A 15,744-nucleotide genomic window follows, 5' to 3' on the forward strand; every position below is an offset into this window, starting at 1 on the left:
TCTCTTGGTTGCACTTGGTGCGATGACAAGTGTTTTCGTCCATGAGCGGTAGGTCTCGAGTTCGAGACTTGGGAGCAGCCTCTCCATAAATGGGGTAAGGCTAACCGATATTCACCTCTCCCAGACCCTGCGTAAAGCGGGAGCCTTGTGCACTGGGTACGACATTCTCTCTCTCTCAATATCCAAATTGGAACTAGTGTTCTTGCACCAATTCATACAAGCATATTTATTAAAGAAGAGTAACTTGCAAGAAACAGTATGTTAGGGGAGCGGTCAACTTGTTTCGTAAGTTATTTTCCTATTCATTATATCAATACAATCTAGTCCCATAATCCAATTTAGTAAAGAAAAATATGATCTCTCCCTTTGTCAATATCAAATTTTCAGTTTTATTTTCCATCGAAAAGAAAAATGAAAATCAAATTTGTAGTCCCAAGTTTTCCATTTCTATCTAGTAACAGAGCAAGCCTCTGTTCTGCATATCACTTTAGTATTCACTCACTCTTTTAAAGAAGCACCTGTAAATGGTAGACATAGATTTGGTAAATAGTAAATTCCACAACAAGTTGTGCGATATGGTAAATCACATGGCAAAGTAATCCAAATGTGTACAAAACCAAAATCTTAACCGGCGAACTGGTTTTGACCAGAGATTATATTTTAGACAGCCAAAAAATAGAGAAAATTTGTTGTGTCAACGAAGATGTATTAACTTTTGTTTGCATCACGTAATGGTAACATAATGCGTAAAGAGATGTATTTTGACTGAAAGATAGATTCTCTGTAGAGAAAGTAGGAAATAAAGCACATGTAACTTACGTAACGATACAACTTAAATCTCACACCACGTACTGAGAAACAACCAAAATTGAAAAATAACTTGCATAAACGGTGAACGGTAAGGTGATAGTTTTCAAAACCAATCATGTGTTATTAATATTATATGTGAAAGATAAAACATGTGGCGACACATGATAGATTTGAAGCTTTGCCATATTCCCGTTCCTATTTCATGTAAGTCTCTCTATTAAAATGAATACATTATGTTTGTTTCATAAATGATTCGTATTAAAAAAGGGATGTAATCTTTTAGTACAATAGATGGGCAAAAATCCAGCAAAAAAACTAAGGGTGTATTGTATATGAAGTTTAACGGACTTTACTTGATGCTCAAATTCAAGTGTATTCAATATAAACTTTTTAAGGTTCAATAAAAAAATTATAGAAACTTGTTTGCAAACCCATCTCTCTTGCATTCTCTAGAAGACCTTGCCACTCCTGCTTTCTCTCCTGCACATAACCCCTCTCGCCACTGACTCCTTCCTTTGGTTGGAGTCGGTTGCAAACCCCGTTTATTTCTTGCTTTTTTCTCTTCTTCTTCTCCTTTCTAAAAGCTCAACCATGTTTTCTCTGCTTTTTTGGTCATATCTCCAGCATTGTCTGCCGATTCCCCGGTGTCTATCACCGTATTTTGTCTTAAGAAAATTGGGTCTCTGTTCTGCATTCCTCTTTCAAAACACCCATCCTCCATCATCTTCTCCATTAGGTCCTCCTTCACACATCTCATTCTTCCTACAACCTCTTCTCAAAGCTAGAAATGACACACCTGTATTGAATGCCAGATCTCAACCCATCGCCACTCCGACCCAACCGACATGCTGGAAAAAGGGGCCAAGCGTGCTAAGGTTTTGCTCAAAGCGAGGGTGTTTTAGATGCCCCTTGGCTCGATCCCCTTCCTTTTGTTTTTTGTTCTCCTTACAGGGGCATGTGATGGTGGGTCATATCTGGTGGCTCTTCTCCAATGTGGTTGTTTTAGTGGCGAAATTTGGTTGGGAATAGTTGCTTGTTGCGTGCTGGTAAATTTTGTGTTGCGATACCATTCATCAAATTCAATGCAGAGTTGGTTTTCTTAGGGCACTACCCTTGTGACTACTGACGAGGTGGTAACGGCGGTGGCGGCAGCTGCATTTTGCCTTTGCGGGATACAGATTAGAATTTTTTTTTTTTTTATTGTTTTATCTTTTGTTGAATGGGTCTTTGTCTACCCCAATTTTTGTTTGATGTAACTTGTAATGGGCTCTTTCTCGTTCAATAAAATCTTATGCTTTATCGACCAACAAAAAAAATTTATAGACTTTGGAGTCAACAAAAGTCTTCATGCGTTGAATTATAACTTTTTATTGATTTTTAAAAGCATATAAAAATCTTATGGTATTTAACTATGACTTTTGTGAGTCCAGAAAAAGTTAGATGTATTCATAATTTCATTTATTTTAAAGGGTTTAAAAAGTTACGAATTTTGATGGAGTTGGAGTGCTCGTATAGTAAATTTTTTGTCATAACAAATCCAATCTCCCCCTCCCTAAGATTTTAATGGATCCTTCATTAAAAAAAAAAGATAGATTTTATTTTTCTCAATTATCTAATTATATATTCTACCATCCATCATAATGCAATGACTATCATTATCACCACTCTCACCATGATGTTTCCACCACCACCTTACCATGACCATCTCATCTACCCCTCCCCCACCACTGGAGTTGTCGCTGTCACCATCGCCTCCCCACCGTTATTGCCATGACCATCATCGCCACCCTTAATCGCTATGACCATCACCAACACCATCATCACCACCCCATCATCAATGCCCCCATCCTTACTCCTCCACCACCCCAACCCTATAATCACCACCCCTACTACTATCGCCGCCACCAAAGACGTCAACTATGCTACCATCATTTTGCCGACATTCACCACGTGACACTTCCACCACTATCATTGCCACAACCACCTTATAAGACCAGTTTGTCACGGTCATGGTCACCATTTCAAAAATGAAAACTTAATAATAATATCTTATTAATCACTTAGTCATTAAAATGTCACAGCCAGTCCTGGAGATGTACGTTAATTATGTTATCGACGGTGTGAAATTACCTAAATATCCTAGGATGTTGAGAATTATTATAGGATGTTGTGGTTTAAACTTAAATTTTGGACCAATTAATTATATTCCTCTTTTATTGGATCCAATTATAACTAAGTGTCCTCTTAGTTGTGATTGTTGTACATTTTGGGACCACACACACATCCCTACCCTCTCTCTTTTCTCTTTCGTACTCTCTTTCTCTCTCTCGGTTTTACTCTCACTTTCGCCTTGTTATATGTACGAACAAGGGCAAGAACACCCCAAACCTCACAGATCAAACAAAAAAATGGCACCATTGTGTTCGTGAGGACCCTACAAGTTCAAATGTATCAATTTCAGGTAAGGAAACCTTCGATTTCACGTGGAAACCTTAACCTCGATTTTGGTCACTATTCATGTGGACGTAAATATGTTGGTTTCAGGGAATTTCAAGCTCATAGAGAGCTTTATGAGGTCCTAAGGAGGCTCGGGGTGGTTCGTTGGATAAATTTGGACGTCGGGATAGCTAGTTTCGAAGTTGACCGGATTATCAAGCTTCCTTAGATAAATTCTAGAGGGTTTCAAGGCTTAAAAATAGTATAACGTGATTCTACATGTTGTTAGTTTTCCAATGGTTCAAATTTCATGAAAATGGTGCAAAAATGAAGAAGTTAGGACAATTTTAATATTTTTCCGGAAACCGTTGAAGTCACCGGCGACCGGCGACTCGTTGAAGAAGACATGGGAATCTTCCGTCAGTTTTGACGGAATATGCTAACGCCGTCTGTTAGTTTGGACGGTTACCGTTGGGTTTTAACGGAATATTCCTAACGCCGTTCTTGTTCCGTCACATGTGCCTAGCACATGGCCGCGCGTGGGGGGTGCGTTTTGCCGTGCCCTTGCCAGCACGTGGCGGTGCATGGGAGCTCAAAAAATTTATCCAAAAATATGGGGATGATCCTGAGGTTGTGTAGGTCACTATGGTATATTCATATACTCATTTTGAGCAATGTATGAGAAGTTATTAGCTAATTTTGTCTATGTGCTTTAAAATAACGTTTTTATAGTTAATTCGCATATAGGTGAGACTTATCCCAAGGACGAGCATATCCACGGGCGACTTGGGGGTTACGATCCGTCGACATACCAGTGAGTGGGCTTTTGTTTTCAGTATATATTTATATTTGATATATTTCCCAAAAATGCATTTTTAAGGGAAGTATGCTTTGAAATAATATGCCAAATGCTTTTATATTCTGAATACGCATTTCATGGTTATATATATATATATATATATATAAATGTGGTGCTGTGGAGGCACATGTAAGTTCAGGTAAGTTATGTTTGGCTATGTGAATCATCGATGATGTGGTATGTGATGGATTGATGTTGAGCTCATAAAACTGCACCTAGGGTGAGCCAAAGATATGAAGTATAGGCCTGTTTATTTATGTCACCTCCCGCACTATATGCTCATATTGGATCCAACTTAAGTGCACAGTCTTGTCGTACAGACCTTAATTATGGTTCCGACTCGTAGGTGACTAGCGATTTATCGCCCGACTATTATGAGAGAGTAAAATTGAGCATAACTATATTACACCCAATCTTGTCGTACAGACATTTTTAGTGGTTCCGACTTATGTGCAGTATATTGCCGTATAGGTCATTGTAGTGACTCCGGCTAGATTGACTTAGAGCTTGAATTCAGCCGTACAGACTACCACAGGGGTTCCGGCTAACATATCATATTTCTATGAATTTATTCTTACCTAAATTGCTTATTTATGTTATATCTTGGCATGACATACATTTGAATATAATTTATGTGAAACATGAATTGAATTGATATGATTTCATATATATATAAATATTATGTATATGCTTATATTCTGATTCTGGGAAAAATTATACATGTTTTACAGAGAGGGATTAGATATGTTGATAAAGAAAATGATTTTGTAAAACATTTGTTTTTGCCCACTCACGTTTTCTGTTTTGCGCCCCTCTAGGTTTTAAGTAAGCTTGCTGTTGGTGGCTTGAGGACGTCGGCGGTTATGACCTATCTAAATAATAGTAGGACATTCCTGGTACTGTATAATTAGTACTTGTCCTACTGGATTGCACCTAGACTTAATATGCTCTGCTTAGGATTGTTTACTGTTGTAACTAACTCTTATCACTTCCTGTTTAGTAGTGCACTCTAGTAATTCGGTTTTTAATTATTCGTATAAATCTTATCTTTATTGCTTCCGCACTGTGCACATGGCTACGTCACTCTCATGTGACGGCCAGCATGCTTTGATCTCGGTTGGGGTGTGTCAGATTAAAAAGTCCATGACAATCAATTTTATTCTTTAGAATTCTGCAAAAGTATATTATTTCTCATTTATTTTGCACAAAAGTATATCATTAAAGGAATTGCTTAAGGGGAGGGATCCCCATTTTTTCAAAAAAATGGGGACACGCTCCCCACCGTTGGATTTGAATTAAATGAAATCCTGTGGTTGAGATTCTATGGCCTGTGTTTTAATCTCAACCACACAATTTCATTAAAGTCAATCTAACGGTGGGGAGCGTGTCCCCATTTTTTTTGAAAAAATGGGGATCCCTCCCCTTAAGCTCCCTGTATCATTAAATATCTATAAAATTTTACAGAGATTATAATAGTAAGTAAAAGTCTACTAAATTCGTGAAAATCTTATCACTTAAAAAAACTCAACAAAAGTTCATATAAGTCTTAATACACTACACCCCCTTATATCAAAAAACGTAGGTCTAAAGACCACTTAATATCTTCTTGAACCAGTCTCCCTACATCAGCATGAAGGGTCATTGCATCGAATAAAATCGAAGGTTTATTAAGAGATCGACTTGACATAAGAAGTGTAAGATAACAAAAAGGAGTACGAAAATTTTCCCATGATAAAAAAAAATAAAAAAATGGCTAACTAGATTATAAACCATCTAGGTTTGAAGTGATTTTCAAAATAAGTCATGAGGTTCCAGTTTTCTCAAATAAAACCTTGATGTTTTGAAATTGTATTAACTTACACATTTGTCTCTTTGAAAGTCTATTCCTCCATTAAAATAGTAAGTTTTTTTGTCAATGAAGTACAAATACGACATATACGTTAGCTTAGTAAGGGTCTCAAGCTCACTATGCCATCAATTGAATGATACAATTGATTCAACCAACAGCTCAAATTGATACAATGTCAATCATTTGGGATGTAATATAAGAAAATCAAAACTTCATGGCTCATTCTAAATATCATTTCAAATCTGAAGAGTGGGTTCAACAATTTCAATCATTTGTTTGATGTAACCTTTGCGAATTCAGGTACTCCTCCTTGATTATTCGGGCGATTTGGAGAGTGGGTTCAACAATTTGGGGTTATATTTTTCAAATTCTAAAGGTACAAATCTACTAGGTTTTGATCCAAAAGGGTTTTGGTTGGAATCAGTTCAAGAATTTGGTATTTTCAAGTATGGATCTTCTCTTTGTGAACCCAGGTGGAGGAGACCCAAATCCTCCCAATTTTCCAGAAAACTATAAAGTTAAAAGAAAAAAAAAATTCAAATCAACTACTATTGGGTTTCTTTTGTGAGCCCAGAAAAACTAGGGTCTCTTTCAAGATGAAAGAAAACGAAAATGGAAAATGAAAATCAGAATGAAAAAGGAAGAAGAAGGGAAGAAAAGAGACGGGAGGGCAGAGAAAAGGTCAAGAACTACAACAGCGCCACTCTGGCGATGAGTCGAAAATTTTTATGTATCAAATGTTGAAAACTACAAAATTTGAAAATAACAAACTGATATTTACCTTATATTTTAATTTGAAAAAGCCTTTTCATTCGGATTCCATAAGGCTAAAAAGGGAGTTTGATGGGGGAGGATCAAATCAGAACCAACTTCGTCAAAAGATTCAGCAAACAAAGTCAATGTGGGTTTACCAAGTTTGAAAATACAAGTGGTAACCCACACAATATCGAATTATATCAAAGTCATGACAAGACATTAGTCTTTTGGCCTATCCCCTTAGTTTGACCATCACACACAAATGAAACGAAATCTATCAAAAGAAAATAAATAATGTCTAATCAGAACTCGAATGTGTCTAACAAACCCTCCCCAGTCCCTACTCTCCCTCCCTCTCGATCCTATGGTTATGACACTTTGACACACCTTACCACCACATCACCAACTCAGGAAAATCAATTCGAAGGTTGAAAATAGCACCAAGGCATCATGGTTGAAATCTCATTATGGTGAAAATGACTTTATACGAAACGAGTACACTGAATTTTAACGTTTTGGTATAATGATGCTATGTTATGTGTAAATTACTCTTGACGTAAGATTACATTACAAAATCAGAATGTCATGTGACGAGAAACTTATTTTATGTAAGTTACTCTTCCTTTATGGACTAAAAATGAAGGCCTACTGATACCATATGCTATTGTTCTGGTATTTGAAATCAATAACACAAAGCTTGTATGTACCTATTTGGCTATTTCATTAAATAACTCTTCTACTCGTAAGTGCTTTTATTAGAAGCACACCAAAACTTTAATAACAAATGCAAGTTTTATTTTTTATTTTTTGGAAAAATACTTGAAATAAAGAGAATGTGCTTTTCTCATAATAACTTTTAACTTTTTATAACAAACACTGTCAGAAACGCTTTTGATGATCTTAAAACATTTTTGGTTATTTTAATCACTTTTAAACAACCTCAAAATCATGAACTTTTTCACATAACAATACATTATTAATTTAAAATACCGTCACAGTTACATACATGATATAAAAATGTTTTTCTACCAAGAAACGGTCCTTCTATATGGATAAAACCCAAACCTAAATCCATTAAATATGGAAAATTGAAGTAAAAATAGGGATATAGCCTTATAGGGCATTTGAATAAACCCTAACATTTGTATGGGTTTTCTCTTTGCTATGATGCCATATTTTGTCTAGCTATTATTTTCTTTGCATCAGCATTGACCCTCATTTGCAGAGTAGTATCCTTAAGATTCTAGTCATCATAACAGTATCTAGACGTTTAAAGTGTTGGAGGGGGTTTATGTGGCCCAAACGATTAGACACCTAAAGTACTTAACAGATTGATTTGTTTCAACATTGTTAATTGAACATTCCTTGATCAACAATCAGTGCCATGCCGTACTTCTTAGCTCGGTAGGGAGAAAACTTGGTTACACCGATTTCATATACCCATTTTGTATGCCTCACGCATTCGCCATACATGTTTACTTGCTGTGTCAGGCAAAGACAACTAGTGCATGGAACTGGATGTGAGAATTTATATCTTTATTAAGAGAATTCACAAATTTGATTGCAAAACTTGTCATGTGATGTGTAAGATAGACACGATTGGTGTGTAAGGCAGGGATGAGAGTTATTTTCCCAAGGTACTTTAGGCAAATCTAAAATGTATGGAGGGGGTTTGAACTTTTTCTATACAATCAATGTATGAGCACAATTTCTAATTAATGGGACTATGCTCATGTCTGTATGGGAATTACAAATGTTTGTATTACAACAATATTCTAATTAATCTAATATCAACTAAGAAGAGAGACTCGAATGAGGTTTAGGAAAATTAACAATATAATTATGAAATGCTCTAACATTGTGTTTGGATGAGGAAATTTAAGATTGTTAAGGAATTCCAAAATGACAAAATTTTATTTTTTTAGAATTTGTGAATTTAGGAAAATTAACAATATAATTATGAAATGCTCTAACATTGTGTTTGGATGAGGAAATTTAAAATTGTTAAGGAATTCCAAAATGACATAATTTTATTTTTTAGAATTTGTGAATTTTCTTATTTGGTTAAAACAACAAAATTTTATTTTTTAGAATTTGTTAATTTTCTTATTTGGTTAACCTAAAAGAACAATGCAATTTGAATACGAAATTTAATGTATATAGAGAGTCCTTAATATATAAATGAAAGATAGTAGTTATGAATGTGCTAGTAGTGGTGGTGACAACGGTGGTTTGGGGGGGGGGGGTTTGTGGCGGGGGTGGTGGCAGCAATGGTGATGACAATGGGTGGTAGCAGTGCCAGAAATAGGGGCCACAACGCCATGTGGTGGTGGCAACAACCGTGATGGTAATGATGATGGTGTGTGGTGGTGTTGGCGGCCACTCATAGTTGAGTTTTTTTTTTTTTTTGTATATTTTATAATTGAACTCTCACTCATAGAAGTTAGTAATTAACACTTATTGACATGGAACATTTTAATTTGAGAATTGGAGGGTTCTAAATTTCAAGTTTTTTTTATTTTTTGGTTTGCACACAAAAACTCTTTCTATGCTTATGAGTCCAAACAAAAGAATTTGTGCTTGTCAATTTATTAAGGAAAAATTAGTATCCGGTCCCTAGTTCTTACTGTTCATTGACTAAGACCTTATTAGTTCTCAAATTTTGATTCAAGTCCCTAGCATTAATGTGATAATGAATTTACATGTTTATTATATAAATTTTTAATATAAAAATAGTAATTAATTTAGGGTTTAATACTCACACCCCTATTAAACTTCTAATTAATTTTCAATTCAAACATTTCCAAAATAATAAAAAATTAAATTAAATTAAGTTTGTACCTCCTAGTTTTTTTTTTTATATATATAAAAAGATTCTTAATTTTTTAATCTTAAATGTACCCATTCATATAATTTTTCAATTTTTTTAATCTTAAATGTACCCATTCTCAAATATATCAATTTGTTATATGTAAAATGTACCATTTTTTAATATAAAATCCATTCAAATTTTTTAATCCATGTTTAAACTTATATGGGTACATTCTTTTTCGTTGATTTGAGAATGTATCCATGTTTTGGTACAATAACTTTTTTTGTTAATTTTGGTTAATGTACCCATACATATATGTGTACACACACACACACACACACAATACAATAGAGAGTATAATTTATATTTTATTATTTTTAATCCCATAAATTATGGATTTTATTTAAAATCTCATTAATATAAACAATTACAAATTTCAATTTTTAATTTTTAATTTAAAAAAATATAGTAACTTATATAATTACATTAGTGTTAGGGACATCAATCAAAAACTAAAAACTAATAAGGTTTCAATCAAAGAATATTGATAGCTAAGAACTGCATCCAAAGTGTCCCATATATTAATTCTGACTTCGTATAAATTCCAACTTTATTTTGTTCATTCAGTGTAAAAGAAGGTTTAGTACACTAGACAAGGGAGACCTTTTATTTGTTGGGCCGTAGTTTTCTCATTAAGGGGCTTTCGGTTTTGGTAGATGTTTAGGATTTTTTTTTCTTCATAAATTCATCTTGGACTGTGGATAAGATTGCGGGCCTGCATTTAGACGAACCAATTTCGGCGGACCAAGTTATTCTCAAGAGACCACGGGCTGGTTTGGTATTGCTGTGCTTTGAAAAAAAACTGCTGTGAGAATAAGCAGCTGTAAAATAAAGCAGTAAAGTATTTAGTAAACTTTTTTGTAAAAGTTCTTTTGAAAAAAAAAGCAGTCTGATAGTGGGTCTTTTCATTAAAGGAGTACTGCAGTTCCGTGTGCTTTGAAAAAAAGCCAGTTTTCCAAAGCTGCAAATAGCAGCTTCAGCTTTTTCCTTTGATTTCAGCTTATTCTCACAGCAGCTTCCAAAATAAGCCTATTTTTTTTAGTTTACCAAACACCTAAAACCCTCACAGCTTTTTTTCATGGATGCTTTTTTTTTTTAAGCACCTCACTCCCAAACCACCCATACTTCAGATCTAATCAAAGGACAATATTCAGCATAGAATATGCTAACATCAGTAGTGGACGGATAAACCTATCACAGCCGTTGATGTTTATAGGACCCAACTGTGGGTCCCACTCTCACCGATGACTGATAGAATCAAGCGCCCAAAAGCGACTGGGGTTAGCACAACTCACAATAAGCTTCAAATTCCTCTTTGTAGTACATTAAAAAGTACATAATTTTGTTCGAGAGTAAGCGAAAAAAGGGAGTACAATTTCAATGTAATTCACAACATTTGTGTTCAAGAACTCAGCAGAATAATAAAGGAGGAAGAATATACAAATAGAAAACTAAAAATCCTCTGCTGTTTTCTATATTTCCTTTTAGCTGAAGAAGCAATGTAATGTGACGCCAAATAATGCTAGAAAAGGAGTTAGAATTGAACAAACCTATTTCTTCCGAAGATTTGAGAGGCTTAGTTTCCAGAACAATATCCTTGCCAACATCTGCAATTATCTGTCCTATCATTATACAAATCTGGGTGCGTCATTGGAAAAAGTAAGCACAGGAAACCCACAATTCCAGCTACAGACGCCATGGCTATTAACCCTGGGAAAATAACGAGTATAAAGATGAGATCCAGGAATGTAACTAACACAACAAAGTAAAAAACACACCGCCGGAAGGAGACAACACAGCATTAGAATTTTGGAGGTCTTTTAAGTGATACATTTTCACTTCGTACTGAAAGACGTTCTGGTTATTCACAAGAAGAATATTTGGCTTAAGTTTGCTACTTTCCTATTTCTTCTTTTCATCTGAATGTAACTAAGTTTGCTACTAGGTGAAGTAAAACTGAAAGACGTTCTACAGTGATCAGGACTCCATGCCCCAAAATATAGTTGCAACTTTCCTATTTCTTCTTTTCATCTGAATGGCTCATTTTATTCTTGTTCTTTACAATCGCTTGGGTGTCTTCCCCATCTCCTTTTACACACATGATTTTCGTGCAGCTAAGTAAAAGATTAAACAATGGAAAATTCGCTCTTCATTCTTTACGTGCAGTGCAGATACCCAAGTTTCATGAGATAATTTCATGATGGTAAAACGAAGAAAAACAATAGTACATATAGAATGGTTTTAGAATTGCTAATAACACATTGCAGAAGTTTCTGAAGTATGATCAACATCTATGATATTGATAAATCGCAAGCAGGTTACTTTCTAAAACTACATTCTATTATTTCTCAGGTATGTAGTTTTTATCTTTTTTGGTAAATAGGTACTCATTTGGTTGCTAGGAAACCGAACTCTCATACCTTTCCCTCGTGAAACTAGCATAGGCAATCCCATAAAGTTGCAGAATGCGTGAGCAACTAAAGGAGCAAGAAAATGTCCTGCATCGAATAAATATGACTCGTATCAACAACATACAAAAGTATCTCATGGAAAGAAAAGGAAATGAAAAAGCTCCCCATATGCACACTGCATACCTCATTAAGTACTATATTATAATCAATGTAACACAAAAGCCTACTGTGAAGGACAAGAGACACAATAACAATTATACAGAAAGGTGTTAACTATCACCTACCAGTTTGAATGAAGAGAAAAGATGCATATGAGCCAAAGACGACGGTATAGCCAAGCTGGAGACCTGTCAAACGCACATTCAATTAATTGATTATCATGTTGACAATTGTACATTTTTACAGATAAAAATACCGCAGATTGAGTGTCCTAAAGAAAAGGGGGAGGGATTCCATGATGCAACAGCCTAGCGCTACTGATTCTCTAGGTTGAATCTCTCTGTCCTCCCCATGCAAGGAGAGAAAAGTTGAGCATACCTATAACCATGAAGGCTTTCATCAAGTTATAGTTTTGCCTGCTGAAGACCTCCATTAGATGATTTAAATGTGCTGCAAAAATTAACCTTGCACAATAAGATTAAATTTTCTCCCAGTTCAGTCAACAAATGTGACCTACAAAAGAAAACTATACTATTTTCAAATGAAATGTCATAGCGAGTACTTATGTAGAGCAGGCAAAAAAAATATTGGCCACACAAAAGAATATATCGAAGGGATTTTGCTGCACTAACAAATTTGGAATTTCTGAGAGTAAAAGTAACCAGAAGACAAAATTTTGTAGTTTTACGTTGAGGGTCAATCATCAAGGGTTTCTGGGATTGAAAACGGAGAATATATAAGATATGGTTAAATCATATTTTAACATATACACAAGCATGAATTACCAGTAACCACAGACACAAACAGTGAGCACGACACTTTGCTATTTAACAGCATTGCAAATGTAGAAGTTGCCAGTCAGCAAGGCCATCAACTATTAATACACAATCACCAGGTTCTTAGTAAATAACCAGATTAATGGTCATGACAGACATCTAATATGACATTTGCTTAACTTACCCAAACTAAAGAAAATGGGGCAGAGTAAGATGACTGTGGATTTTTGGAATCCTCCGCAGAGAAGTAATGGGATCATACATGCTCTAAACACCAACTCTTCGGTAATAGGAGCCTGTTGAAAAATACTGCCAATGAATTGACGCAACAAAAAATACTATTTAAACCAACTGAAGCCAAAGATACATATTGATAAAAGTAGGACACTCAATCTATATCTTCATCACGCGAAGATTCCAATTGCGAACCAGGAAAAGTTAACGTGAAATATATTCATTATAGGGTTTACATAAAAAAAGAATAATTTAATTCAGCACCAAAATTACAAGGAAACTTACCACAATATAATTACGCCAAACCAAGACATTGGAAGCCATTGAGCGCGTGCAGGCAACAGCCTCTTGTGAGACATTTTTGATATATTCGAACGAAAAGCCTCCACCATAATTCATATCTTCCCTCAATGAATTCACTAGCATTAGCACCTTAAGGACCAAGGATCCAGCATACATGAGAGCAGTCAAAGACAGAGGAAAGACCATGGCTTGCCACTGTTTCACACATAAAATCGCGATTCAGCATGCCAATTTTAGCAAGCATTCACCGTTTTCCAATCTACACACGATACATAGCGAAAAACGGCTGCTTCTTTTAGGTAATCACTAGGAGGGATTTACCAAAAACAAAAAAGGAACCCAACAATATCAAGATTGTATCTTAGCATAATATACTCACAATATGGTCCGTTCGGATTCCGTATACACTTAACAGAGATGATACGTCCCTGCTTTTCATCTGGCATTATTCAACAATGTTAACAAAGGGAGATAAAAAAATAACAAAATTTCAATTGTTCAACATTTAAGCATTACCCAGTAACAGCAATTTAATCTATTTTCTTCCTTGAACAGTAATTTCATCTACTTCATATCATACTAAAACAGTCAAATTTCCTAATATGCTAAATTTTCTGCTTAGTTACAGAGCTGACATTGTTCAAAGCGATAATCAAAGAAGCTGAAGATCTGTACTGGGTCAATCGAAACTGGGAAGTTAAAGAGGACTTACAGGGAGTAGGAGGGAGGAGACGACGACGGAGACGACGGATGAAATGGCGGCGCATAAGAACCGTCGGATCATGAAGTTCTTGAAGGAAGGAGGAGGAGGGAGACGGAGGATCAGAGTCGGGGCGTAGAGAATGGCTACGTAGAACAGCGCCATGGCAGCGCAGGCCACCACTGCCACTGCTTTCGAAACGCCGCCGTCGTCCATTTTTCAGTTGAGAGACGGAGATTACCGGCTCACTGTAGCGGTCGTTGGTATTGAATTTCGATGGTTTTTTCTGGGTTTTTATGTTGACTTGGATAACAGAGGGGCAAAACTGTAATTTAACCATCATAAGAACGTCACCTAGCCAATACCGGACGGCAAAGCTCATCGGCTCAACTTGAAAAGACGGAAAAGCCCTTACTTCCCCTCCAAAATACAACCGCTTTCTGTGTTTAACTAATCTCCCCACGTCGCTGGAATACTCCCACACACCCTCCTTCCTCTTCCTCTCCCTCTCTCGATCCCCCAATTTCCGCAAACCCTAATCGATCTCGCCCCCGAATTCCCCAAATCCGCCACCCGAGCTCTCCCGATCGGACAATGACCAAGGATTTCGCCGTCCCCCCTGTGGTATTCCCCTCTGGCGGCAACCCTAGCGCCGTCGCAGCCAACAACATCCAGCAACGACGCGTCGCAACGGCGCCGTTTCAGCCCCCGCGCACCTCAACCTCCTCCATCCCTTTCATGTCCTTCGACATCGGTTCCGCCGCCGCCTCGTCGTCGTCCTCCTCCCTCTTCGGAGGCCCGATCGGATCCTCCTCCGTCCCCGGCGGCTCCGCCTCTTTCGAGGACGAGGAGCCCCTCCTTGACGAGCTTGGTATCCACCCTGACCAAATCTGGAGAAAAACCAAGTCCATCCTCAACCCGTTCCGGTCCAACCCGGCGGTCCACAAGGACTCGGACCTCTCCGGGCCTATCCTCCTCTACATGTCACTCTGCCTCTTCCAACTCCTCGCCGGAAAAATTCAGTTCGGTGTCATACTCGGGTGGATCGTCGTTTCATCAATCTTCCTCTACATCGTCTTCAACATGCTCGCCGGGCGTAACGGCAATCTCGACCTGCACAGATGTACGTCCGTGGTGGGGTATTGTATGCTGCCCGTGGTGATCTTATCGGCTGCCTCGCTCTTCGTCCCCCAAGGCGGCACCTTCAGGATCGCCGTGGCTGCCGTCTTCGTATTGTGGGCTACTAGGGTTTGCACAGGGCTCATGGTTGCGCTTGCTGACGGAGGCGATGAGCATCGCGGCTTAATAGCGTATGCTTGTTTCTTGATTTACACTCTGTTTTCGCTTCTTGTGATATTTTAGTGGAAATTGGTGTCAAACAATTTGGGCATTGCAAATTTTTGTTGGTTGGCTAATAGTGAATGGGTTAAAACATCTCTTTAGCTGTGATTAGGTGAGTGTGGTGTTGTGAATTGGAAATATCATGAATGTATGTTGGGATATGTAGAAAATGGAGATATCACGACGAAATGAATTTATCATTTTCGGTCAGGAATACATGGAAAAATGTTTTACCTCA

At 36.9% G+C, this 15,744-nt stretch overlaps 2 protein-coding genes across 2 annotated transcripts; one reads left to right on the forward strand and one right to left on the reverse strand.

Annotated features, from left to right (window-relative positions):
• Nucleotides 1-10,879: 10,879 nt before the first annotated feature.
• LOC103449451 (CAAX prenyl protease 2) lies at nt 10,880-14,528 on the reverse strand. The gene is made up of 8 exons (XM_008388770.4): nt 14,178-14,528; nt 13,845-13,904; nt 13,448-13,660; nt 13,113-13,224; nt 12,531-12,602; nt 12,278-12,340; nt 12,003-12,080; nt 10,880-11,292 (listed from the first exon to the last, which is right to left on the reverse strand). Exons 1-8 carry the CDS (start codon nt 14,379-14,381, stop codon nt 11,159-11,161), a joined length of 936 nt encoding a protein of 311 aa, XP_008386992.3. The 5' UTR covers nt 14,382-14,528; the 3' UTR covers nt 10,880-11,158.
• Nucleotides 14,529-14,608: 80 nt separating this feature from the next.
• On the forward strand, nt 14,609-15,744 carry LOC103449450 (uncharacterized). Its single transcript, XM_008388769.4, has one exon. It carries the CDS (start codon nt 14,760-14,762, stop codon nt 15,525-15,527), a length of 768 nt encoding a protein of 255 aa, XP_008386991.1. The 5' UTR covers nt 14,609-14,759; the 3' UTR covers nt 15,528-15,744.

The sequence above is a fragment of the Malus domestica genome, chromosome 12 (genome assembly GCF_042453785.1).
Source record: "Malus domestica chromosome 12, GDT2T_hap1".
Classification (NCBI taxonomy): Eukaryota; Viridiplantae; Streptophyta; class Magnoliopsida; order Rosales; family Rosaceae; genus Malus; species Malus domestica.

Bases quoted from the DNA above. Each gene is read 5' to 3' on its own strand.
- LOC103449451 (XM_008388770.4), bottom strand. From the start codon at position 14,381: ATGGACGACGGCGGCGTTTCGAAAGCAGTGGCAGTGGTGGCCTGCGCT. The intron at 13,905-14,177 runs GTAAGTCCTCTT...GAATAATGCCAG, and splicing joins TCTCCTCCCTCCTACTCCCT to ATGAAAAGCAGGGACGTATC. The intron at 12,081-12,277 runs GTAGGTGATAGT...TATTCGATGCAG, and splicing joins TTTTCTCTTCATTCAAACTG to GACATTTTCTTGCTCCTTTA.
- LOC103449450 (XM_008388769.4), top strand. From the start codon at position 14,760: ATGACCAAGGATTTCGCCGTCCCCCCTGTGGTATTCCCCTCTGGCGGC.